This window comes from Camelus bactrianus, chromosome 12 (assembly GCF_048773025.1).
Source record: "Camelus bactrianus isolate YW-2024 breed Bactrian camel chromosome 12, ASM4877302v1, whole genome shotgun sequence".
Lineage (NCBI taxonomy): Eukaryota > Metazoa > Chordata > Mammalia > Artiodactyla > Camelidae > Camelus > Camelus bactrianus.
In genome coordinates, this window is record NC_133550.1 from 28640295 (window position 1) to 28668156 (window position 27862).

Genomic DNA, 27862 nt, shown 5'->3' on the forward strand with positions numbered 1-27862 from the left:
TTTCAAACACTTGATCAATTTTTATTTCAAAATGTCTACAAAGTTTTAATTCTGCATTATACAAATAATTTTTCAAAATTCAGACATTATTTAAATGTAAGCCAAAGTCCTTATACAAACAGAATACACACAAAGATCAAAAATATACATACTCTCTCAGCAAACTCTGTTACATAAATAAGAAAAGTATATACAAACTGGTATTTTCAATCTAAAATACAATTATCTTAACATTGTAACCACATACAGAAGGTACCAAAATAAAAATAAATACCACGGCAAAAGTTAAAGGAACAACAAATTCATTTTATGACATCTACAGTTATAAAGATACATAAAGCCAATCTTGGGGGAATGTATACTTTACACTTAGATCTTAATTTTTACTTCACTTTATTCGTTTTCAGAATATTCTCCAGATAGGTAAAATTCACAATTCTATCAGCTATCCCTGACAACCTAATACAAGTTAGAACATGTGAAGAGCTATATAAACTATGTCTCTGTACTTTGGGATAGATGCAAAAAGAATTCTTCAAAAGTTAAATTTATGTGATTCTGTGTTAAAATTTTCCAAGTAAATGAATTGGCTATTAAAAAATCAAACAATTCTTTTTTTTTTTTAAGTAGGAAATGTTAGAAAAAAATCCAGACATTTGAAAAAAGTCTTAACAGTGCAAAGCAATACAGAAAAATTATGCCAATGGTTCCCCTAGATAAAAGCAACTCAACTAGGTGTCTAATTACGTTTTGCCCCAGAAATTCTCCTTCCTTTTCTGAGCTCGTGCCAGAGTTTGAAAAGCCCGGAGACTGGAAGCTGCAGAGCGAGCAGAAATCTCAGATAATCTGTCTTCATCTGCAATGAAAGAATTATATTCAGTGCAAAAAAATCTCTTATGAAAATACCACCTTTTAAAATATTAACAAAATTAAGAGCATCAAGTTTTGTACTGTCAATATTGACTGTCAGAAACAAGTAATTTATTAAAATGTAAGATATTAACATTTTTTAGGATAGTTAACAGTAATTTCCCAAGTTTATCATATTGAGAAATCAAACATTTTAATGTTAAATGAGTATTGTTTCCTTCCTGAAATCCCACAATGTCATTACCTAAACACATGACCCGTGATTTCAGTATTACTTGGAAAAAATTCATCATCATACTGTCTTGTCCTACTTTAAGAAGCACAGCTGTTCTGAGCAAAAAGCTTTTTTAATGTTTTAAAAACAAATTGCCATACCTTAACATGGTACTCATCACATTTCTAAAATAATTTCACTTAATGTAGAAATAATGTTTGACTTTAATATGCTACCCTTCATTATTACTGAAGTTTCCTCATAAGAAAACCTATTATCAAGTTATTGGTAAACACTGTTCCATTAAAAAGAAAATAGAACTAGATTCAAAATGTCCAGATATTGGCATTTCAAAACATAACAACATGATTTCTAGCTCACTGAATTCTGAAAACAGTCTCAAACTTGCTGAGAGAAAACCTCTAATGTATGTGAACTATAATATATAAACAATTACTTCAAATTTACTTTCAAATTCAAAATTTATAAATTTAGTGATTTTGTACTTCTTAGGGTGAATTAAAATAGTAATTTCGATTGTTCAACATCAAGGATTCAAAATTCCTCCTGCCACTAGTAAAAGCAAATGAATTTGTCAGAAAACTATATAAGAAAAAAATTCATTTTCCCTAATCACATATTTTTTGAGACGATACAGATATTTGAAGAAAATGGTGGATATAATGCTGGCTAAATTCCTGAGTCACCAGCTAGCCAAGATGGAACACAGAGAGTACTGACCTCAGGTGTGATGCTAGGCACAATCTCTTATGATTTAAAAAAGATTCAAGGCTTAAGGGAGGGTATAGTATAGCTCAGTGATAGAATGTGTGCTTAACATTTCGGTTCAATCTCCAGTACCTCCATTTAAAAAACAAATAAACAAACAAACCCAATTATCTCCTAATTTAGTTCCCAGTTTACTCATGTATAATATTGGGATAATTTCATCTTCTTCACAGTGTTTCAAGATCTAATGAAATGACATCTGTGGAAGTACTTTGTAAACTATAAAATGCTTATCAAGTGTAAGATCTTTATACTATTATAAACTACCGTATCTACAATAGTTATTTGACTATTGAAATACCTTCATCATTAAAGGCTTCATGCTGAGGTAACTGGAAATTGTTCATCCTTGATTTTCCCACTTAAAAAAAAAAGCCAGAAGAAATTATCCTTCAAAGCCACCCAACAGTATATCTTATTTGTAGGCAACTCTAAGTGAAAGCAGGCTTTCAGAAAGTTTATTAGTTTTATATCTTTAATAGAATTTATCACAAAAGGGCAACTCATTAATTCGTAATGTGCTTAGCAAATATGTAAACAATGGATAACCTCCTGGGATTCTTTTCAATAATATTGATCTATTCTAACTTTAAAGAAATACATAGTAGGCGTCTCTTTAAAGATGGTAGATTGACTGCACACATCTACACAAATGACATAAACCCACAGGACAAAGAAAACAGCAGCAAAATTTTGGAAAGTGGCAAACAAATGGAAGGGCAGTGAGTGTGTGGTTATCATAGACAAGGGAGTTGAATCCTAAGGGAGATGAACCCTAAGGCAGCAGAGGAGGGAAACCAAGAAGCAACCAATTCGCTCCCCAGGGAGTAGCACTGAAAGTTGGAGAGAAGGTAGGCCTGAATCAGGAATCCAGTTGAAAGTCTTTCTACAAAATAGTCTGCCAGGTCCTTTTTTAAATTTACACAGCAGGGTAACTTCCCCTCTCTCAAAAGAGGAATGGAGGTCTCATCTCTAAAAGGTTTATCAGAGCTACTTTGAAGGATACCAGTTTCAACTGGGGGCAAGGATACCATATTTAAAATACCATTTATCAAACAGATAAAACATGCCATCCATGAAATAAGAACAGGATGCTGTATAAAAGGAGTATATAGTGTTTTCGAAAATCTTAGAAATTTAAAATATAGCAAAATATTTTTTTAAAAACTCAAGTAGAAGAAGATAAAATTAGTAAACTTTTCAAATTAAAATAAAAAGACAGAGATGGAAAATAGGTGAGGTAAGGTAAGAAAATATTGTGTTCAACATGTTCAACATCTGAAAAATAGGAGTGACAGAAGGAGGAACAGGAAAATGGAGGGGAAGAAATTACTAAATAATTTAAGAAAATTTCCCAGAACTGAGAAACATGAGTTTTCAGATTGAAAAGATCTACTGAGCACTAGCAAAATTAATGAAAAGGGTCCCGCTATAAAACTTCAAAGCACTGGGTATAAAGAGAAGATGCCAAGTGCTTCTAGGAAAAAAAGAAAGCCACATATCAAAGATCAAAAATAAAAACATCAGACTTCTCAACAGTAATGGTGGATGTTAGAAAAGAGCAGAGCAATATCTAATAAAACTAGAGGGAAATAACGTATGACCTTGAATTTACATCCAGATAACATTTGGTAATGTCTGAAGACATTTTTGGTTGTTACATCTGGGGAAGAGGAGCTACTGGCAGCTAGTGGGTGGCCTGTACTTTATGGGAAAGAGCATGAGAGACACCTCACGCCAACATGAAAACTGGGTACGGCACAACTGAGTGTTCCAAAGATGAGATTTTTTTCTATTTAAAGAAATCTATTACATTAATTAAAAAACTAAATAATAATTTATTAATATATAGTACATACTTAAGAGCCTTTGGACCTATCAGTGTAACACTTTCAATTGTGTAAACAAAAAAATAAAATCTAAATAGTTACCATTATGCTGAAATTCTGGATCTCTCAGGGAGCCCTGAATCCGACGAGAGGGATGCCAGAAGGATGAGGCACGGGGTGGAGAAGGGGGCTGCCCAGGTGTGTTTGTTGTATATTCTGGAATTTTTGAAACTGGAAGAGTTGCCTCAGCAAATCTGAGGATATTGGGTTCAGAATCTTCCCTCAAAGGCAGGGGATCAACTGTCTTTATACCAGCAGCTGGAGAAGTCAGGAGGGATATAGCATGACTTTCTTTCTAAATGATAAAAAAAATATATATATATATAAAAATATATGCATATGTACACATATAAATAAAACAAACATTTAAACACAAAAATTTATGTAACCATAAAAGCAGTAGGAGAAAATATGAGGAACATTTATGTAGCCTCCATGTGGGGAAGGTTTTATAAGCCTAACAACCAATACAGATAAACATATTTAAGTATATAAAAACAAAAAATAGATAAATATTTTTAAAATGACAAACTTGGGGAAAATATACAACTTACTACATTGACAATGAATTACTATCATTATTACATAAATATTTCTTTAAAAGTAATAAGATAAACCTAATTTAAAGTTAGAAAAAGGATATATATCAGCACTTCATATACACACAAATTACAAATAGCAAACATACTCTACACCTCACTAATAATCAAATAATATCAAAATAAAAGCACTGAGGTACTAATTTTCCACTTACCAAATTACAAAGATTAATTAAAAAAAAAAAACTATAATGTCCTGAGCTGAGAAGGATGCAGAAAAACTGCACTCTCATTACAGTGATGCCAGCAACACAACCTTCTGGCAGAGCTGGCAAAACACAGCACAAGCCTTAACTCTTTCACCACACAATTAATACTTGGGGAGTATTTACATAACATTATGAACAAAAATGTAGCTAAAGGATGGGCTTCTTTACAGCATTTTTTCAAAATAGGAAAATTAAGAAATAACAATAGGCATCTAGTTTTAAAAAATATGTTTCAATAATAACATCTGGTTAAAAAACCTAAAGTATAACTACAGATCGTATATCATGTCATCATTAAAAATTAGATTACAAACCATATTAATGATACTAGAAGTATGGTCACAATATATTGCTAGGTGAGAAAAAAATATATTATGAAAACTTATCCACAATATAATAAACAAACATGCTATATATCTAAATAACTCAAAAATTCAACAATGGATGTTTCTGAACAGTGGGTGTGACACTGTTAATTTTCTTTTCTAGTTTGGCCAATATTTTCTATTTTTCCACAATAATAATGCATCACGATCATAAAAGTCCCTGTATAATTGTATTTTTTAGGAGAATGCAAACCAGTAAAATCAAATATATCTCCAAACTTTTCTGATTATTCCTTGTAACTATTCCTTTTAGTTATTAACTTTGAGTTTGTCAGTGCAATATTCAAAACACTGCTTTCTGACCTGTATCATTACTGCGATTCGAGGGCTCACCGCTTCATAGTGGAGATAGCCTGGGGTCTTATCCAAAACACCAATATTTTTAAATCGAGATCTAAGGAAAAAATTCACAGATCTTCCACTTGCTTCCCTTTTCAACTACAAGGATCTCTCATGAAAATTATTCTTTTGACTTTTTTTCTACATACATATGCAGAATTTGGAATTTCTGCCAAGTTAGTTTTATTACTGTTAAAAAGACCTGAATTAAATCTGTAGAATATTTGTAATACATGTGGTTCCCAGGTCTAATTTTACTGACTTCATGATCTGTTCTTGAACCTAAAAGCCTCTCATCGGCCTCACTGCTTCTACTCTCCCCCAGTACAGCCCACTCTCCACTGAGCAGCCAGAGTGATTTTATTTATCAAGGACATCAGAGATTTATATTTGCTTTGTTGCTTGAAATTCTCCAAGGGCTTCCTGGTGCCATTAGATTAACACCCCCACTCTGTACCCAGCTTCCCTTTCCAACCTCACCCCCTCCCCTCTCCTCTGCCCTCTCTAGGCTCCAGTCACACAGGCCTTTCCCCTACTCTTTGAAACTCTGACTATTGTACCTCTGCACTTGCTGCTCTTTCTACCTGGAGAACAATCTCCAGCCCAGATCTCTGCCATGGGCACCTCCCTCCTTAGCCAGGGCTTAGTTGAAATGTCACCTCCTCAGAGGTCCCTATCCTGACGACCCAAACTAAAGGAGTTTCACCCACCCCTTGGAGGTCATCTGCAGTTTCATTTAACTCATAGCACTTACTACTACTTGAAATTATCTTTTTTTGGGGGGTAATTAGGATTTATTAATTTATTCATTTATTTAAATGGAGGTACTGGGGATTGAACTCAGGACCTTGTGCACGCTATGCACACACTCTGCCACTGAGATATACCCGCCCTGCTGAAATTATCTCTTTAAAAATTGTCTATTTCTTCCAATGAAAATGTAAGATTCACGAGGGCAGGGACTTTGTCTTTATTACCAATGAATCCCCAGATCCTAGAACAGTGCTTGGGACACAGAAAGAGCACAGTAAATACTGAATTGAGTGAATGAAAATGAAACTCCTGATAGTCCCTTCTTGGGCAGAGTTCTCTTACTCAGTGCACGGCACCCCCACATCAGTCCTGCTGGGCAAGCCAGAAACCTAGAAGTCACAGTCTGGGAAAATACACTTCTCAATCCTGACTGGTCTTACATCAGATTTGGGGCCACTACCCTGAAATGGGCCCTTAATATTGCCCTGCAGTACCTCACATTCCCTTGGCCCACCCACTCACTCTCCCACCCTCTGACAAGACTATTTCATGCCTTCTTCTCTAGAACTTCCAACATTTTCTTCCTCAGCCTGTTCTCTTCATATGCCACCAAGAAGCAGTCAGAAGACCTTTCAAAAGCCCCCATCACATCTTCCTATGTTTCACTGGAAGAGCCCATGCACTCTGCCTTCTCTCTTGCAACAATGAAGGAACTGCCACAGGGCCTAAGGCCAACCTTCCCACATCTCCACCAGGTCCTTCCTATGCCCCTCCTTCTACTCTAGAACATCTCTCCAACAATCTTCCTCTTACTCCTGCATCATCTTTTCTCCCTCTTTAAAACTGTTCTCATCAACATACAAATGTGCTGTTTTCTCCTCCATCTTGATCTCACTTCTTCCAACTACCACTCCATTACTCTGTTCCCCTTCACGGAAAAAACTCTTGAAAGAATTGTCTGTGATGGCTGTCTCCAATTCCTCTCCTCTCATTCCTCTTGATCTCACTTGCATTTTGTCCCTCCCTGTCCCACCTCCAAAACTGCCCTTTGTCAGGTCACCAGTGACCTCCATGTTGCTAAATCCAATAAGCAATTCTCATACCTTATTGACCCATCAGTAGCACTGACACTCCCTCCTCTTTGACCACAGTCTCTTGTTTCCCACCACTTCGCTGGCTGATCCTCAAAAGTCTCTTTGCTGGTTACTCCTCAACTTCCCAGCAAAAACATGGGGCTCAGACCAGTCTACACCTACTCTCTCTATCTATGTCCACTCCGTTGATGATCTCCCTCAGTCTTAGGAACTTACACACCCATACCACCTATATGATAAAGAAGAGCCTCAAATCTATATCCACAGCCCAACCTCCCCTCTGTACTCCAAACTCAGAGTTAACTCCCTACTTAACATGTCTACTTGTGTGTCTAACAAGCTTCTCAAATTTAATGTGTCCAACCAGAACTCTTTGATCGTCAATGACAAATCTTTTCCTCACACTATCTTCCCCATTTCAGTTAAATGGCAACTCCATCCTTATTGCTCAGGACAAAAATCTGGGGTCATCCTTGATTGTTCTTTCTCCCATCTCACATTTTATCTATCAACAAATCCTGTCAGTACACCTTCAATGTATATCCAGAATCAGACCTCATCATACGACCTCCACAGCTACCACCATGATCCAAATGACCATCACCACTTGACTGGATATTGTAATTGACTCCTAACTACTTTCAAGCCCTTCCTCTTGCAACCTTGCTGTCTATTCCCAACACAGTAGCCAGAGTGATCTTGGAAAAACCTAAGTCAAGTCATATGACTCCTCTGCCCCTCCAAAAGCTTTCCATTTCATTCAGAATAAAATTCAGTCTTTGCCATGATCTATAAGGCCCTACACAATTTAGTCCCCATCCTACTCTCCCCCTTCTTGCTCTCAGCTCCAGCCAGACTGACTTCCTGACTTTTCCTCAATGAATCAGGTAACTTCTCACCTCGAGGACTTTGCACTTGCTGTTCTTTTTGCCTGGAATGCCTTCCTAGATGTGCATACAGGCCAATCCCTCACCTGCTTCAGATTCTGCTCAAATGCCCTCCTCTCAGTGAGAACTTCCCTGGCCACTTACTATTTACTTCCCCAGATTTATTTTTCTATTTAGTTCTTAACACTATCTAAAATACTATGAGTTTTACCTAGTAATCCTGTTTATTGTCTCTCTCCTCCACTGGAATATAAGTTCAGTGAAGGCCAGGATTGCTGCCTGTTTCTTTCACTGCTGTATCTCCAGTGTTAAATCAGTGCCTGGAACACAGTTGGAACAAAACTACCACAGAGTAGATGCTCAATAAATAATACTGTTTTTCTTTTGTCTCTTCTTGTTGGGCCTCTACTGACAAGATGTGAAAGTATATCAGTAGAAATACAATGTCACTACCCGCAAAAAAACAACTAAATGCCTTTGCCTTCTGAAAGCAGGTTATTAGCATTATCTCCATGAATGATAGAATTTTCTAAAATCTGAATCTCTCATTCATTTATTGCATGTGACTAAAATAATCACTTCCTGAACAGATGCTTTTCTCTGAAATAGAAATATTTACCTTCCTAAAATCATTCTTCAAAGTTTCTAAGCCATCCTGAGGTGACATTCTTTTCCTCTGTTCTGGGACTAGAGGCTTCACTTTAGATGGAGACACTAAAACAGCACCGCCTGGAAAAATACAGAAGATGCCAGATTTCAATTAAACTAAATTATCATGTAGAAAAAACAGGTAAAATAGAACTGCACAGTGTTTGCCTATTACCAACAGCTGGAGTGGTAAGATCGTGGTGCGTTCTCTGGATTCCACCAAGTTCTCTTAACTTTGGAGTAGGAAGCCTGCCTCCTTTTCCTGAGGACACAGAAGACTCTGACCTACAAATAAAAACAATCTATTATGAAGCATGTCCTCCAGAAAATATGATAAAAAATATTCTGCCATCCTTATGCAATAGTAAAGTATAAACCTACAAGAGAAGGCCATTTTGTTTCTGAAAAATAACAAATTCATAGACAGTTAAGAGTAACTGAATACTGGAAAAGAGGGGAGATCACTGCAAGTCAGCAACATACCGGAGAATTCTTCCATTAAATCAGAGCCTAAGTCCCATATTAGCTGCAAAACTCATGAATAAATGACAGGGGAGTTGGACTACAGACAAAAAAACACCATAATCAATGGTAGAGAACCACTCCCCAAAGCAATTTACATATAAATCAACAGGAATTAGCTATTTGCAGAAATAACTTATTTTAATATTGTAAAACATTACCTTTTCTTTTTTGGTATAACCATCTGATAGTAAAGAATATCAACTATTTTCCTTAAATCATAAAGAAAGTCATTCTTCCAGAGACATTTACAAATCTAGCAAGCCATAATTAGCAGGATATAAATGAAAATAACCCTAACTACTTCCTCCCCAAGTAGCTCGGTGTTTAAATGTTCAATTACCAATTAGTGGTGACTCAAATATATGAGTGAATAAATTATATAAACCATATAGAAATGCCTATTTCATGACATTAAAGTAAAATCTGCTATTTATTAGTCATAAAACCGAAAGTGTAAACCACTTTTTGTGGTTAATTACTGATAAAACAAAATACATACTAACTGTGAACAATAATACTTCCATATATTGATTAATTTAAAACTCACCCTTCTTTTATCTTGTCTGCTTTAGATTTTTCCTGTATTTCCACCGTCTCTAGCTCTCCCACATGACCCTGCTTGTCCCTTTCCCCTTCCTCCTCCTCTGTCGGCTTTTTCTGAACATCTTCAGGGGTGTTCTCTGCATCCCAGGCGAGACGCCTTCTAACAGGTACGGTGGGAGCATCTGACACGCCTAGTTTCTCTGTGATAGTTTCCTGGGGCTGTTCTTCCAAGATAGGTCTTTTTTCTTCTAGTTTTGTAGAAGGACATTTCTGCAAAGACTTATGGTTTGTAGGATCTCTGCATAACAAAATAAGTTTTATTTTAAATGTGAGGAGCTTGACCTTTCTAGTTTATACTTATTTTAAAAAGTCCATCATTCCCTTCCACTGTTCACAACTATGTGTTTCCCACTGATATTGCCTTGCTCAGATATTGAAGAAAAAAAATCTAATTAAGAGTTCATTTTACAGTACAGCTAAAGTTACAATCAATTAAAATATTCCAAAATAAAATATATTTATCTCTTTTTACTCCTACCATCACACATATATGCCTGCATCACTGCTGGCAAAACTCATATGTATCCCTCAACCAGCATTCACATACTTAAACTAGGACCCCCACCCATATGGTCTAACTTGTTCAGTTACTCAGTTGAGTTTGACACAAACTCAGGTGGACTTGTGAATCTAGTCAGCTGACTCAAATTTTATAGTTCAGATAATCTTTTCAAGTCATTGTTAAAGAACAGATTTTGTGATGAACTTTGAAAATCAGATGCCACATAACTAGAATTTATAGTTCAAATTGGTATGTATGATTATACTAGTACACTATAAAACCCAAAAACTATTTTATTTGCTACAAATCAATGTGCTACTCTCCTTATAGTTTGTGTTCCCTTATAATCTAAAATAGCTGATAATTCTCCCACAGAATCATAGCCAAAGTTACAAATTAACTACAAAATCCACTAATGAATTACAGTGGATATGAACTAATAGCTAATATTTTCTAAGTTTTTATTACTGCTGCTTTTTGTTGTTTACTTTTTAAAGTTCTTTACATCTACTATATAATCATCCCTATTTCTATCTTAACTGTTAATAAGGAATATTATAGAATCCAATCTTCCAGATTTAAATTATGTATTCTACACAAGTGTATAAAGCAAGTATGTATGTATAGCTTTACTTTTTAGAGAATAAACTAAAAATAATGAAATGTAATAAGTGGCTGGTATATTTCCATTTGACTAGACAAATTTTGAATCTTCATATCATTTTCCTACATAATTCTATTATCTACATAATCTGCAACATACTTTTCCACCACCCACAAAGAACATCTCACCTAGCAAGATCTAGTGCTCTAATGTTGCTGCTAATGGTTCCCTCTGAGCTTGTGGTCGAGGAGACATCCCAATAGCAGTTGTTGTCAGACAGAATCTGATTCAGATGGTCCCGAGAAAAATGTGTTCCCTGAACTCGTTTCCTATAAAACTCAGCCTTCTCTCGGAGTTCTTTAACCTATGAAGGAGAGTTAAGATATCATGTGTTATTGTAAATGCTCCTTTGCAAATATCACCAAGTAGCATATCGAAGACACTGTATAAACGCAGCCAGAGACCAAGGAGAAAGAAAGGCCACATACATTCATCAGACTATGTGCATTTATAAGCAGAAATTAAAACAGTCAAGCTGAAGCTTAATGCATTATTTTATTTCAAGCCAGCAAGCAGGGAGAAATTTGCAGCAGCTCAGAAAAATAATGACACCTACTGCTTACGACAACTGAAATTACACAAGTACTCTATGCATTATTACAGTTTTTGAAAACTCAAAAGCGACCAACCTCCGCATACCACATGGCATTTAGAGAACCCTAGGGGAGAAATACAGAAACATACTTAATGACAGGTTAATGCCATAACTGAATATTAATGGGAATCACTGAAATATGTTAGTATTCTTCCTTCTGAATATATACCAAAGTTGTCAATCAATATTTTTTTTTAGTATTTTTAGTAACATTTAATTCAGTAACCAAGATATTGTAACACTGCCTTGAAAACCAACTACATTCTTGAATGGGTGGAACGCTGTCTATGACAAGGTAACCTAACCACTCTATTTCCCCACCTCTGGAAGAGTACTGATGTGCCAGAAACCCACAGCCCCAGTCTTTATTTCTCAGCTTATACATAGCTGCTACTACTAGAGAAGCTACACTAAGAGAGCCATGAGGATTCCCTCCCCAAATTCCTCAACATTCCCTTGTAATCAGCAAAACCTCAACTTAAAAAAATATATATATTAAAGATATAATTTAAACTATCCCACAAAATAATAACTGTAATATATCGAACAAAGTGACAAGTTACCAAAAAAACCAAAAAGTTCTGATGAACTATATGGTGATTTGAGTTCCCTAATATGCAAATAACATATTTTCATATGAAAAGGAATGTTTTATACTCTTTGAAACCCTTTGATTTTATACATCACACTGCCACCTGCTGGCGTCCCTAAATACAATTTCACAATGTAAAAAAACTAAGTTGCGGCTTAAATTGTTCTAAATAATCTGTTTAAATAATTCTCAAAAAACTGTATAATTTTTTCTATCATAAAGACAGAATATTAGCCTTAAAAAAGATATCCAGATACTGTCTGCTAAAATTGCTTGTCTTTTACATAAAGGCAAAAAAGCAAATAATGAAACTAGGTGTTGTAAAAGCAATTGGAGGGGCATATATCCTCAGCTCCATCAGGAGACACTATTGATGCAAAGGGATGCCAAGTTCTTTGTCTCCAGGGAGTCAGCCAAAGCAAAGGACAGCACCTGCCAAGGCAAAAGAAACCACAGGATCCCAGCAGAGTCCTATTGTTCCAATGAACCAAACCTGAAACATTCCTAAAGGATATCCTAAAGGATAATTCAAATGTTGTTTTCTTCAAATGTTTTCTTCACTGTCAAAAAAAAATTGAGCCATCTTCATTTATCTTTTGTCAACTCTTATAAAGAAAATTACTGGTAATGGTTTTTGCATTTAACAGGTAGAACTGAGATGCGTGGGTTGAGTCTGTTGAACTCTTAACCAGGGTATTCTGAATCCACAGGAACCGTGTAATAAAGTGCCTTGACATAATCCAGATTCTATTTCTTATAAGTCCCTACATGTTTCAAATGTGTCACAGCCATTCCATCACCTACATGATGAAATCTTCATGCCTTAGCATCACTTCCTCCTCTATGTTCGAAAAGCCCTTTGTGTATATCCCCATTAGTACTTATTTCATTCTTCTGGAATTAATGGTTCATGTCTTTCTCCCCCATTAACCTATGAACTCCTTGAGGTGAGGGAGAATGTAGCATTTCAATACTGATTCCACAACCTGTCCTGAGTGTAGACTAAGGGCTAGGCCTGAGCTAGATGGCTGGTAGCCAAAGATAAGCAAGAAAGTTCCTGCACTCAATGTGTCACAGTCTGGTAGTGGAGGCCGACCTCCTCCTAAATGATAAATCATTATCATAGTATTGGTATGATCTATGCCATAATAAACAAATAAGATACAAACTGAAGGAGTGGTTCAAAAGGGGGTCCTAATAGTCCTGCACTGTGTGTAGGGTGAAGTGGGAAGGAGCCACAGAGAAGGCTGCATTCTATCCATGTGGGAGGACCTCACTGATGAATGAGAGGATGGACAAACATCCCCTCCATGTACACAGGGACCCAGTTTTATTTGATATCAGGTTTAAAAAAAAAAAAAAGAGGAAAGGAGATACAGAAACTCTGTAAAACTTTATTCAGTTCTATTTGTTACTGACTTTCAAAACTCAATGTTTTAGATTGATGTTATCAGCAATCTTTGTTAATAATCTTAGTCCTAATGTTACAATGTTTTACAAATACATAATTTTAAACTTCTATAATCCTAAACTAAGGTGAAAAAATTATAGGTTGATATTTCCAAAGTATGGTGTTCCACTAGAAACAAAAAAAATTGATGGTGTGAACTAAAAACAATCCTTACAGCCAAAAATCAGACCCACTAAGAAGGATGTGAATAAATCATTCCAAACTCAATTAAAGCAACAGGTCAAGGAATATTGCCATATTATATGATATAAACACTATAAGTAGAATGTTTTCCTTTCTAGATTCCTTTTCCCTAATGCTATGTGAATAGGAACTTGGGACTTAGGATAAAATATCCAGTGACTAGACTATAAATAGATAAAAAGTACAATATCTCAAACAACAAAAAGGGAAATGAAGATAATATATGAACTAGAAAACTGGAACATGACTCAAAAAGTGAATTAATATTCTAATGATAAAAAAGTCACTGATGTCCAAATGCATCTGAAGAGTGTGAATAATATTCCATGAAATGTCAGGAGTAGGAAAATGAGGGAATACCTTATATGGAGGTACCTCATCATCAGCTACACAGTGTCTTCCGGCGAAAAAAATGGAAGACTTAACGTAATATATGGCCCATATTAAATGTCTATGACCTGGTCAACTAAAACTGTTTCCTAACTCCAAGATGCCTTTTGAATACTTTTGACCATGGAGGTTAAGGCAAACTATTCCACTAATTTAAATATTTTCAACCACCAACGGCAATTAATAAAACAAATTCTGAAGAAAAGTCACATTACCAAGATATCGTAATAGGAAACATTGAAAAGACAGGCCTTAACAACAAGGCAACAACAAAAATGACCTGTTCTAGGAGGGCAGGACTGTCACCTATACCAAGATTTCAGACATAACAATCCTCCTAGTCCATTAAATATTTAGATCTGAGGCCTAAATACCAACTCATCTTAGTTTAAAGAAGTCTCAGAGACTAAGAGATAATCTTTGCAAAACAAGAGGTCCAACCTAGTGAAACACCCAAACACAACAGGCCAGTGCTCACACCTATCAACCGGCCACACTAGCCCTCCGTGGCCGCACACTGTGTCCTGCCTTTGCTTTCCCATTCTCCATCAGACTCCTCACACATAGAGCTCCTTGCCCAGGTCTGGCATGGTCAAAAACTGCTGAAGAGTTGAGCTGACTCAATTCCTTTGTTATGTCATGGCTACTTTCAATGCTCATTATTTTTAACTCGATTTCACCAGGGAAAATATACAAATTTTGTTCCTAACAGTATCTGAGAAAGCTTTAAGCTTGGCCTTTTACTCTACCTTTTCTTCCTCTGAGCCATGCTCAAGTAGGGAAGGAGAGAGCACCAAGAGCAGCCGTAGTGGAAGGAATCAAGTAACCTTCCAAAACAACATGCAGGGCACAGGAGTCACTGGGACATTGCTCTGGGAACTGCCAGGGCCAAGAGCCAGTAGCTCAACGTGCCCCAGAGGCTGAATACATGTAATTGTTAGCTACAGTTTAAATTATAGAGCTAAATGAAAGATTCGCTCCTCTAGGGGAGGCTATATATAGCTCAGTGGTAGAGTGTGGGCTTAGCATGAACGAGGTCCTGGGTTCAATCCCTAGTACCTCCATTAAAATAAATAAATAACTCCAATTATCTGCCCCACCCTACCAAAAAAGATTCATTCCCCATCCAAATTATCCCTCTCTTTATAATGATGGGAGGAGGGAGTTTTTACTAAAGTCTAATCTAAAATGTTCTCATTTAGCTTATTCACACAGAAAGGGCAGAAATCACCAAGATGTACTTTAAAAGATGCTAACTATACAATAACCAAAAAAGCTCCACCATTTATCTTTTGGCAACAAGAAGCTGGTACTAAGCTAGCACTTCCCAATTCTAGGGTTACCCTTTTCCTCCAACCTTTCTTTAGGATGCTCAGAATTTCTCCCATTTGTCAGTGTATCCCAACAGTATAACTCAAACCTCTGTCAGCACAGGCCACACCTTCCTTGTGCTTACAGACTGCAACAGTACACACTGACAGTGGGTGCCAGTAAGACAAACTAATCTTGAAGATTAATCAATCTTCAGGAGAGAGTGGAGATCTGAATGTTATAAAAATAATCAAATCTACAATGCTATAATTCTATAAACTGACTTTATTAACATAAATATTTGATTTAAAAATATTTTTAACTTAAAGACCTTATAATAATAAATGCTGTATCTCTAAGGAGCTAGTTGGTGAACACACTGATAAATTATATCCTAATACATACAACTTTAAGTTCCTGATATTTTTAGTGCTATTACTGCATCATACAAATCTTTAAATTGTAGTCTAGGTGAAATTTAAATTACTTTAAGTTACTAGGTGAAATTCATTGTGAAATTAAACTGATATAGTATCAAAGAAAATGTGGGTGTACTGAGCTTATATACTCACCTGATTTGGTATGTTCTCCTTCACACGTGTCCAAGCCCCACCTTTATATAAATACTGGGCTGGGCTCAGAAATTTTGCTCTATATTCAGAATTCACCTTCCTAACAGAAATGAAATGAGAGTAAATATTTTGCCATGTTGATCATCTAAATACCTTGATATTTTTCTTAAAAAATACATACCCAAGCCTTTGATGTCTCCAAGGAGTAGGCTTCTTTTTAGGCTGGGTTGAGTCTTTTGACTCCATCTCTGCTTCCAATTTTAAAGGATCATCTGTTTTATTACACTAAAACGAAAATAATTTAACCCTTTTATGCTCAATATATGTTACATATTAAAGTGAAAACACAGATGTTATAAAATATACTTTGATATTGAATTACAATTCTGTTTTTAGAAGTAAGCTTTTTAAAACTAAGGATAACACAGAAGTCATAAGAAATCAACGAGCAAGTTCTGAAACTAGTATATCTACTTTCTTGAAGCATTATAGCTCAGGATGTGGTTTCATTTTCTAACAATAAAAATTTTAGATTTCTGGCTAGGAAAAAATTTTAATTAACAAATAAACAAATAAAGAAACCTGATGTTACTACCTATTGGACACTAGTTTTACATTTTCCTTTGATATTCTAAATCTACATTTAATTGTTATGATAATTAAATATAAGGTCCAGATGAGTGAGTTAGCACATTGCTTTACTGAATAACTTAACTCTTTTTTTCTCTTCATCATAGGTACCAAAAAAAATATATATATATACAATTATACATCAGATATAATACATATGATTTATACATAACATATATATAATTTTTATATATGTATATTTATATATATAAGTCATTTTGCTTTTAATCATATAATTTTTGTTCTTAGAACCCACAGAATATCAGTTGTGACATTGGAGATTCAAAAATAGGACTTTTACTCCATTTACCTATAATTTATAATAATTTTAACCTGATGCTGCAACTCAAACAGCTCTAATTTCACACAGAAGTAGGTGCTGGTATATCCTGAGGTAAATCGTGTGAATTATACTGGCTATAATTTGGCATACTAAAGCTTTGGTTTAAAATACACATGTATGTGTGTTTCTGTTTGATTTCCATTATTTAACTTAAAGTATGTGCTTCTATAACCACTGTAACCCCTGGAGTTCACATTACTGTAAGGCCAATCATTTGATATTAGACACAGCAGACTTAACTGCTGTATTGCTAAGCCAGGCATTCATCACATTGTATTATACTTAATTATTTACATCTCTGTCTCCTATTGGCCCAAGAGCTGCTTAGAGCTTAGTGTGTATCATTGTATTCTCAGTAACTACCCAGGGCCTGGCTTCTACCAAGTACTCAAGGAACATTCAACATTTAGTGAACAAACAAATGAATAAATGAACTAGCTAAAAAGAATCTCAAGTGGTGATAAGTAAAAGAAAATGTGTAAAGTTCCAAATGGTGGTAAGTAAAAGAAAATGTGCAGAGTTCAAATCATGAAGATTTTATTTTGTTTAAAGAATTAACAAATACCTTCTTTTCAGGAGACATTGTTTCAAAATTTCCATTCTCCTTCAAATCATTTCTTAATTTTGGTTCTTTCACTGGAGATAAACCCTTGAAATTTCTTTTGTATTCAGTTTCATGGATGACTGAGTTACCTTTGAATTGTGGAATAAATTTGCTTTTATTGTGGAAAACCTTAAAACAAAAATTATTTTAGTTTAGCTTTTTTGTTGGTTAAATATAAAGAACTTAGCTCTTCAATTGCTTTAAAAAATTCATGTATAAAGTTGAATCATAGGATACAATAAAGGGAAAATTATATACAACTGTTAGTAATTTCATTTCACATGTCTAATTAACATCCACTGCAACAAAAGCAAAAACAGACAAATGGGATTGCATCAAGCTAAAAAGGTTCTGCATAGCAAAAAAACAATTAGCAGAGTGAAGAGACAAATATTGAGTGGAAGAAAATATCTGCAAACTACATATCCTAAGGGGTCAATAATTCAAAAATATTTAAGGAACTCAAACAACTCAATAGCAAGAGAACAACCTGATTTAAAAATGGGCAAAGAGGTGTTAAAACAGACACATAGGTCAGTGGAACAGAACATGGAGTCCAGAAATAAACCCACTCATATATGGTCAATTAATTTAGGACTAATGAGCCAAGAATATACGATAGGGAAGAGTCTCTTCAATAAATGGTGTTGGGAAAACCAGACAGCTACATGCAAAAGAATGAAAGGGGACCACTGTCTTACACCATACATAAAAATTAACTCAAAATGGATTAAAGACTTAAATGTAAGACCTGAAACCATGAAACTCCTAGAAGAAAACATAGGCTAAGCTCCTTGACATGAGTTTTGATGATTTTTTGGATTTGACACCAAGTACAAAGGCAATAAAAGCAAAAATAAACAAGTGGAACTACATCAAACTAAGACACTTTTGTACAGCAAAGAAAACCATCAGCAAAATGAAAAAAGGCAACCTATGGAATGGGAAAAAATATTTGTATATTATATATCTGATAAGGAATTAAAATTCAAAATGATAAAGGACTCATACAACTCAACAACAACAACAACAAAAACAACCTGGTTAATGGGAAAAGGAACTTTTTTCCAAAGAAGACATACAAATGGCCAATAGATAGATGAACAGGTCTCAACATCACTTAACATCAGGGAATAAATCAACATCACAGTGAGATTTCACCTTACACGTTACAATGGCTCTTACCAAAAATACAAAAGATAACAAGTGGTGGCGAGGATGTGGAGAAAAGGGGTTCCCTTACATTGGTGGGAATGTAAACTGACATAGCCATTAAGGAAAGCAGTATAGAGGGTCCTCAAAAAATTTAAAATAGAACTACTAAATGATTCAGCAATTCCACTTCTGGGTATATATCCAAGGGAAATGAAATCAGTATCTCAAGAGAGATCTGCACTTCCATATTCATTACAGCATTATTCACAATTTCCAAAATACGGAATCAACCTAAGTGTCCATGGACAGATGAATGGATAAAGAAAATGTGACTGGTATATACATATATATATTCCATAAATATTCCATACACACACACAATGGAATATTATTCCTTAAAAAGAAAATCCTGTCATTTGCAACATGGATGAAACTGGAGAACACAAGCTAACTGAAATAAGCCAGGCATAGAAAGACAAATACTGCATGATATGCTCCCACTTATATGTGAAATCTAAAAGAACTCATATAAAGCAGAGAGTAAAATGGTGATTTCCAGGGACTAGGAGGTGGGGGAAATGGGGAGATATTAGTCAAAATCAATTATACAGGATAAATAAGTTTGGGAGATCTAAAGTACAGCATGGTGACTGTAGTTAACAATACTGTATTGTATACTTAAAATTTGCTAAGAGGATAGATCGTAAGTGTTCTTACCACACACAACAAAAAGGTAACTGTGAGGTGATGTGTTAATTAGCTTGATTGTAGTAATCATTCTACAATGTATACATGTATCGAAACTTCACATTGTACACTATAAATAATTTTTGTCAACTATACCACAATAAAGCTGGAAAAAAATTCAAAGGTCAACTTTCTATACTCATTACTATGTTTTGAATAACAGTTATTATACTCAAAATAATGCTTAAGCCAAAAGGAATAATAAACTATATCTTTTCTCCCCAAAGTTCCCTTCCCCTACTAGTTTGGTAATGGGATAAATTAAATAAGCAGATTCTTAAAATTTGAAAATACACATTAGCTTTACAAGGCAGCTCTGTTGTTAGCTCTACAGGTTTTTTTCCTCCTTGACGTGATTTTCTTTTCATCCTGCAACAATAAAAAATTCTTAACATTCTGAATATCTGATATACGCATTTGTTCAGGTTTTTCTTCCTTGCTTATTTTTAGCTTTAAGGTGAGGAAAAAATTCAGGTAATTACCATTTTGATTCTTGAATGTTTGCTTTTATCCTTAGTAAATTTCATAGTATGGTTCCTATTTTATTGTATATTACCACTCTTACAAAGAAAACAAAGGGAAAAGATATGGGAGTGCAAATAAGGTATACTACTGCTTCATAATGCTGAATAATACATCTTCATACAGATCACAACCAAACAGTGTATCTTTTTTTAAGCACAGTATAACCTCAAGGAATTTTTTTTGCCAAAAATTGCTGACTCTTTTACGTATTAAGACACCCTTTCAGAAAACAGGTGTCTGATAAAATAAAACTGAACAGCTCCTTGAGACATTCCCCATTAACAGGCATTGAAAATTTCTGTCACAGAGCTCTTCAACCCACAGACCCTGAAGCTGATATGCTTGCAGCTAACAAAGAGCAATTGCTTCCAAGAAAATTTCTTTGAAAACCTCACTAATGAAAGAAATAAAGCTAGTAGTGAAGGTATTGCTAGTGATTTATTTTTATTATACTTCCATATACAGAAGTATAATATAAAGAAGCTGAATGATCACAGTTCTCAGGCCATAAGTAATTTTGTAGGCACACTTTCTATCTAAGAAGACTTGTGAGCCAGCAAAAGTACTGATTCTACTTACTAGGTTTATAAAGGGTACGTATTGCTTTACGTTATTTTATGTGTTCCTAAGATGTTATATAAATTCCACAATTTTTAAAAAATTGAATAACCAGTAAGTAATCTCAAAGCTACTACAATTTATAGGATAACACTGGTATTATTATCTTTATGTAAGATGATATGTTATTGTCTGGCTGACTCTAATTACCCTCTCAGTCCTTAGGGGTATATAAAGTATACAGGTGAGTGAAAAAGAAAAGACTAAGCTGTCATGAGCCTCTGGGGATATTCTAAATGGAAGTACTTCCTACCTAAGTCTAGGACTATGGTTAGGAACATAAATGAGAGTTAAGAGCCTAAGAACTGTCTAGAGAATGACAGTAGTAAAACAACAGAGTATGTATTAGTAATGGTAGTCCAATACTAAAATTGTAAAAGGATACAATGAAACCTAGTATCACATTTTGTTACCGTTATAGCTTTTGAATTTTATAAATACAGTTAAACTGACAATTCCTATCACTGCTGATTTGATATAATGACAAAATTACATATCTTGTGTCACTTTCAACCTATTCTGTACTTATTAAATATCCAAAGCAGTTATGCCTTCTTAGAAGACAGAAAACATGCAACATATTAGTCAGTGAAACATTTCAGAATAAAATCAATTTAATAATTTAATAAATAAAAAAAATTTCACAGCATGCAAAAAACTTACCAGTCCTCAAGTTTTCATTACCCTGTCTCATATTTAGTATATGTGATGGATCTGGCAACAATGATCATCAGTAGCCTAGGACAGTATAATATTACTACTATAAATCAGAAGAAATAGGATGATTTTAGCAAAACTCTCATTTTTACTTTTCTAGAACCTACCTGCAGGCCTACTTAAGAGTCTAATTTCTTTCAGCTCTTAGTTCTATGTCAATCTGCAACACTAAATTAGATGACAATACTCACAAATGTATTGCATCCATTAAACTACCTGATTGGCTGAAAAAGTTGGAGCAGTTTCCTTAGGAGTCTTCCAAACAAACTGCCTTTGATATTCAGAACTTCTCAAGACATTATGTGAAGGAACAACAGTCAATCCGGCTTTCTTTCGCAGAAGTCTATCTAACTGTTAGAAAAAAAAAACTCCACTCAAGATCATTAAAAATCTCTATACAAACTTTTTCTTTCATTTTACACTGTGGAAAAAACACAGAACATAAATATACTCTCTTAACAAATTTTTAAACGTATAGGACAGTATTGTTAACTTAATGCACATTGTCATACAGCAAATTTTTTTCAATTGATAATCTTCCTCTTAAATTGAACTCCTTAAAATTCCTGTCTTAATACTATCAGAGAATTATTGTGCATCCCAGCAAAAGACAACATTTCTCAGTCCCTTCCTACCAATTGTTCATAATTGAATCTATCACTAAGAAACAACAGCACGTTACCTTATCCATACCTTGCTTTTGGAGAACCCTTCCCCTGCCCACCAGACTTACACATCACCTTCCCTGATTCCCCTGGGCACCCTGGTTTTCCAACACTTCTAAATGCCTCTCTGTGGTTCCAGTCAGTGGTGGACAAGAAATGGGGAAGAAGCAGTGGAGTCGAGAAAAATGTGCAAGGCAGTGAGGTGTCTGCACAGGTGCCTGCAGCCTCTGCTTATGTGCTCGCCAGGACCGTCTACAGGCCAGCTGTGACACAGGAGAGCAGAACTGCAAGATCTTTGAGATCCAGCCAGACCTCTCCTTCTTTTGCATTTTGTCAATTGAGACTGTTTTTTCTGATAGTACACAATAAGAAATTGAAAAGGGTCTAGGTATAAGTCAGCTCATCACCCCTGCCAGAGGTAATGGCCTACTCCCCTTCTCTGCCTCAACTCAATCCCTCCCTTAGGACTCTGGGGCTGATATATGATAAATAAAATCCAGAGGCATACTGTCTACCCAATGAAGGGATGTCTTAGTATAACTAGAACAAAATGGCAACTATTAAGAATAGAACTAATTTATAACATCTAAAGTCAACAGCCTCTTATCAACTATTCTACATGCATTAGATAAGAAAACAACAATGGAAAAAATGTAATCACAAAATGTAACTACTGAAATGATGATGAAATTTACAAAGAATTCTATGCTTTTCAATGCTTTTGAAAAGAAATCAGTGAATATACCTACCCCATCATCTACATTTTCTGAAAGAAGCTTGGTAGAATGCTCCAATTCCACATTTCCATTAACTGGTACGTGGTTTGCTACTACATCCTCCTTATTTTCCACAATATCTGAAGCCCCTTCAGCTCTGGAGTCTGCAGAGTGAGATCTGGTTCTCTTGGGCACCCTGGGGGCTTCCAGTGCAAGAACTCTTTCTTGGTTAACATCTTTTTGTTCTGCCTCTTGTGATTCTGGTGTTTTGGGGGCTTCGGGTTCTGGTGATACAACCACATCGTTCTCTGAGGTAGTTCCCTTCCACTCAAGAGATTTTGAAATCTGTGGGTCATAGTAAGGAACTCTTCTTTTTGAAATAAAACTTGGCTCTTTCGTGATTCCTACAAAAAGTAATATATAAAACTAGCAGCTACCAAAACATAAAGTTACAAAGCCAACATACAACAATGTATAAGAGGAGAAATGGAATTTAAAATTCAGTTGATACACACACAATATCCTTCAAGTTACAGGACAAAAAAAAAGTACAATTTTTCAACATAAAACCTTTAATTTTGATTTAAAGAAATATTAAAAGTTTAACTGTAAAAAATTTTTTTAAAAATCAGGGTCACAACGTTCAAGTTATCCTAACACTGGTCACTGGAATTGAAACGTGATGGGCCTGGCAAGCCAGTCCCTATGTGTCACCTCCGTTTCTAATTACTTTCCTGTGCTACTTAACAGAACAATGGGCCCTGGTACTGTCAAAATTTGGAACTTTTCACAAAGCTTCTCTTATGCAAAGCAGACCAAGATGAGAAGGGATGAGATGTTATTATGCTGGATCTTGGTTCTACCTTTGCCTTGAGTTCCTGAGAAGTAAAGAGAATGAACCCTTTTAACAAGAGCTAAGATACTATTCCTCTATATTTCTGTCTGCCAAGCAAATGTCCAAAAAACTTAACCTTCTACCCAGGTAAGAGGAGCTCTGTGGAATCACAGCCACTGAGACACTGCCCTAGTTTGGAGCCATTCTTTAAACAAAAAGAAGACTGTGCAGGGTGGAGAAGAAAGATTCAAGACTAGAAGGGATGAGAGGGAAGGTGGACAGACAACCTGTCATGAGGTAAAACAAGAGTTCTTTAGCCTCTATCATGGATGTTTTGGCCCCCACCTTTTGGTCCCTACCCTTACAAGGCTCCCCAGACCACGGTCTTCAGACTGGGTGCATAAATGTCTGGAGGCATATGAAGACATTCTGAGGGGGAAGCAGAAATGGGCAGCTTAAGGGAATCACTTTCCGGATCCTAGCTTCCACATGTGCTACTTCCTGACACTGACCTGCCTCAGGGAGGCATCTGCCATCTCTAGTTTCCTTTCTCACGGCCCCTTTCATAATCACCCTTTTCCCACTTCACAAAAGAAAGACACACCTCTCAACCATCCTACAGAATAAGAAAAAAAAATAGGTGGAAAGGACAAAGGGACAAGTCAAGAAAACGTAAGTCCTGAGGGAGAATATTTGACAGCAGAGCAAAGGCAGTAGAGATTACAAATAACAAAAGAACAGTGCCTTATTTCATACAGCTCCACACCTGTTCCATCTATCTATCTCAGAATTAAAATTCAGGTGTAAGAGGATTGTCATGTGAAATGTGAATAAGCATATTCACATATTTATTTGAACTGAAAAATAAAGACTTTTTTTCTCATAGAAAATAATTCTAATTCACCTGATTAGTTTGCCAATGAGGACTGACTTTACCAATTAAATTATGAACATTTACCATAAATTGAGCTAAATTAGCAGCTCTGAAGTTTTAACAAGATATGTGTAAAATATACACAATATTCAATATGCTAGAAATCACATCCTTCAAAACTATTCATTACACTTATGATAAAAAAATTAAATATCAACTTAAAAATGTGAAGAGATATAAAGACTTTCTAAATTCTTTTAGTGGGCATGAAAGCAAGAGTCTGAAGACTACTGCCCTAGACTTCTCTCTGCTTTAACAGAGCGTGGCTGGTGGAAGAAAAGCAAAATGAAAGGGGAAGACTCTCAAGTGGTCCACCCTTGTTTCCAGCACCATCAAAAATGCACTATGCGGGAAAATACACACAGAGCGTCCAGCCAGTCCTAGGTAACACTGCTGCTGTTCCTTGCTAGCCTCCCCCTGCCTTTCTGAACAACCTGGAGTTCTCACTCTGCCCCTCCCCCTGACCCAATATTCCCAGTTAACATGCCTCCCCGAGACCATTCCTTCCTTCATAAGGTACCATAACCCAAAGTGGCCTGGCTCCCACAGTCTCATTCATCACCCTTACCCTCAAACGTAGCTGATCTCAGCTAAAATGTTACAGGAGCAACTATGTGGTTAACCAATTCCTTAGTGTCATAGTGTCCCTCTAAGCCCTCAGTGGGATAGCTACACTTTGAGAGATTTATTTTGGGATTCTTAATCTAATGGAGCCTCAAATTTGTGGAATTTCTGGTCATTTGGAGAGGATTATGAGCACCATCCAACCCAAGATGCAGGGATATCCAGTCTTTGAAGTCAGGCTCTGGGCAAAGGATCCTGACACTTCAAAGGAATCCTAACAGAACCACCTATTCTTGTCCACCCTTCCCTTTGTTCTCCAAACCAAATCCTGGAAACACTCTCGTCTTACAGATTTCCTAGGCTTGGCACCCCACTCATAAATTTTTCTTTTCCCGGCTTCAAATACTTAAGACTTGAAGAACATATATAGCACACATCTAGCACTCTCACATGTGTCACAGGTGGGGCACCAAGCACTCATCTGTATATATGCACTTAGTCCCTAATAGGAACATCTCACTTCATCTCTCCCAGCAATTCGATACAATGGGCTTCCCAAGTCCCACTTGGTGAAACAGGCCCAATTTGCCTAAAGTCGCACAGCGAATGTGGATTCAGCCTCAGGTTTAGTCATTCATTCCAAAATGAATTTTAATAAATTCTACAGTGTGCCAAGGCCCTGTGTTGTACTGGGCAGGAACAAGGTGGCAAAGACAGAGCCCTGCTCTCAGAGATCTTATATTCTAGTGAGGGAGAGTTAAGTAAGCAGGTTGAACAGAGTCAGTCTCTTTTCCCCTCTACCATGCTCTGGGATACAGGGAGGAAGCATGTGTGATGACAAGAATGTGGCCTCTGAACCTATGGGCTGTGAACAACACATCCTGATTTCAAATCATGGTTCTATCACTTACTAGCTATGACCCCTGGACAAACTACTTAGTCTAACTAAGTTTCCACTCCTCAAGACCTTGGGAGGACTCCTCCCCCTGGCTTGTCCACTCTCAGCTTTAATGTCTCAGATCAAGTATCACCTCAAAAAAAGTTTTTCCTGGCCATTGAATCTAAACTATATTCACTCCAACCCACCCCCCCTCTAAATTATCTATCACGCTAGCCTACAATTTTATGTATCAACTTGAAATTCCCTGGTTTATTTATTGAGTTACTTGTTTACTGTTTTTCCCCCACGGTTAGAGGTCTTTGATTAAAGGCTATATTCCTAAAAGCTGAGAATAGTCCTGGCCTACAGTAAACCCTCAATAAATATTTGTTAAACAAATGAGTAAGTCAACCAGGCCAAATGAACAATGCTTCAGAACTTTTCAATAAATCATTTTGCAAACTTAACCCCAAGATTTATTGAAGTTATAATGACTATTAGTTGTTCAACTTACCTAATTGATCTGATCGAAGTCCAGCCCATGGGTACCTTCGCCCCACTGAGGAATTACAGGACTCTGACAAATACGACTTTTTCCACAGAAAGTTTCTCTGGTATTCGCTCAGCCCCTGTAACGCAAAGTAAAATTTGAGTATAGTACAATGAATGAAAGTTGTTTTAAAGTAGACACCAGTAAAAATAATTTCAAAATCTCTAAAAAGAAATGAAAGACTTAAGATTGATAATTAAACACAGAAGAGCTTCTTAATAATAGCTACTATTTACCCAGCCCTCAGCTAAGCACTTCATTGTTTTATATCCTTTAATCCTCACAACCACTTGAAGCAGATGCTACAAGGAATGCAAGGTTCAGAGCAGCCCTTTTCTGGTTGTCTGATTCCAAAGCCTGAGCTCTTGTCTGATAACTGGTGACAATCTAAGTCCTCATCACCATAAATCCTCACCGAGGACACAATATTATATATTAAGTGTAGTCCCTTTTTAAGTTTTATAAAGTCAACCAAAAAAAGGGGGACAAACTCCTCTCCCATTCTAAATACAAACCCTTAAGATAAAAGAAGACAGGGCTTGTGGAACACTGTGGTCAACTGTTATGCTGAAGAATGCTTGACCATTACAGCTACCAGCGACCTGCAACTTTGAACAAACCTTAAACAAATGCAAAACTATAAATAATGTGTATTTCTTATACTCTCTCAATCTTGTCAAGATCCCATTTCGCAAGCTCTTAAAAGACACAGGCACTTTAAAGATTTAAAAGGGAGGGATGTTAAATGCTAAATTGTGATGTCGTCCACAGGTGTCCCAATCTGAAGCCGCCTTAGTTTCCACTATAAATTGCCATCCCTCCATCTCCACGCCTTTGAGCCATCCTAAAATAAATCTATCTCAAACCATCTAATACTTCCACTCGGCAACTCGGAAGTGAGTGTGAGCTGAGAGGGTGCTGGGTAAGAGGAAACAAGCATCCTCCAGGATCGTGACAGACAGGCTCGGGAGCTGGCAGGCTCTGCAGGGCCGAGGCCCCCGCGTTCCTCGCCTGCTCTGCCACAGCTCCCCTCATCCGCCTTCGGGCCTGGGAACCCCGGCTCACCTTGAAGCGCACCGGCATGTCGCCCGGCGCTGGAGCCCCCGCCACTCCGACAGTTAACGGGACAAAAAGCCCCGAGGGGGCGGGGCGACAACACTAGGTTCCCTAGCAAATATCTCGGCCTGGCGTCCCCGACTACGCGCCGGCGCACTCCGCGCTGCCTTCCTTGAGCCCTGTCGCTCTGCCTTTCCCCGCCCATTTTGAAGCCTAAGAACCAATAGACACTCGGGAA

General features: G+C 36.4%; 1 protein-coding gene across 4 annotated transcripts; it reads right to left on the reverse strand.

The window, feature by feature from the left end:
• Positions 1 to 27792, reverse strand: MDM1 (Mdm1 nuclear protein). 4 transcript variants are annotated; one of them, XM_010970495.3, is made up of 15 exons: positions 27634 to 27792; positions 26533 to 26647; positions 22839 to 23209; positions 21641 to 21775; positions 17624 to 17791; positions 16267 to 16370; positions 16086 to 16185; positions 11601 to 11630; positions 11100 to 11275; positions 9750 to 10043; positions 8853 to 8962; positions 8649 to 8758; positions 3805 to 4057; positions 2175 to 2234; positions 1 to 856 (listed from the first exon to the last, which is right to left on the reverse strand). In XM_010970495.3, the coding sequence occupies exons 1-15, from the start codon at positions 27649 to 27651 to the stop codon at positions 744 to 746; spliced, it is 2157 nt and encodes a 718-aa protein (XP_010968797.2). In that variant the 5' UTR covers positions 27652 to 27792; the 3' UTR covers positions 1 to 743. The 4 variants fall into 4 exon arrangements, with proteins under 4 accessions (XP_010968797.2, XP_010968798.2, XP_074231197.1 ...); XM_010970496.3 differs by lacking the exon at positions 11601 to 11630; XM_074375096.1 differs by lacking the exon at positions 2175 to 2234.
• Positions 27793 to 27862: the final 70 nt, after the last annotated feature.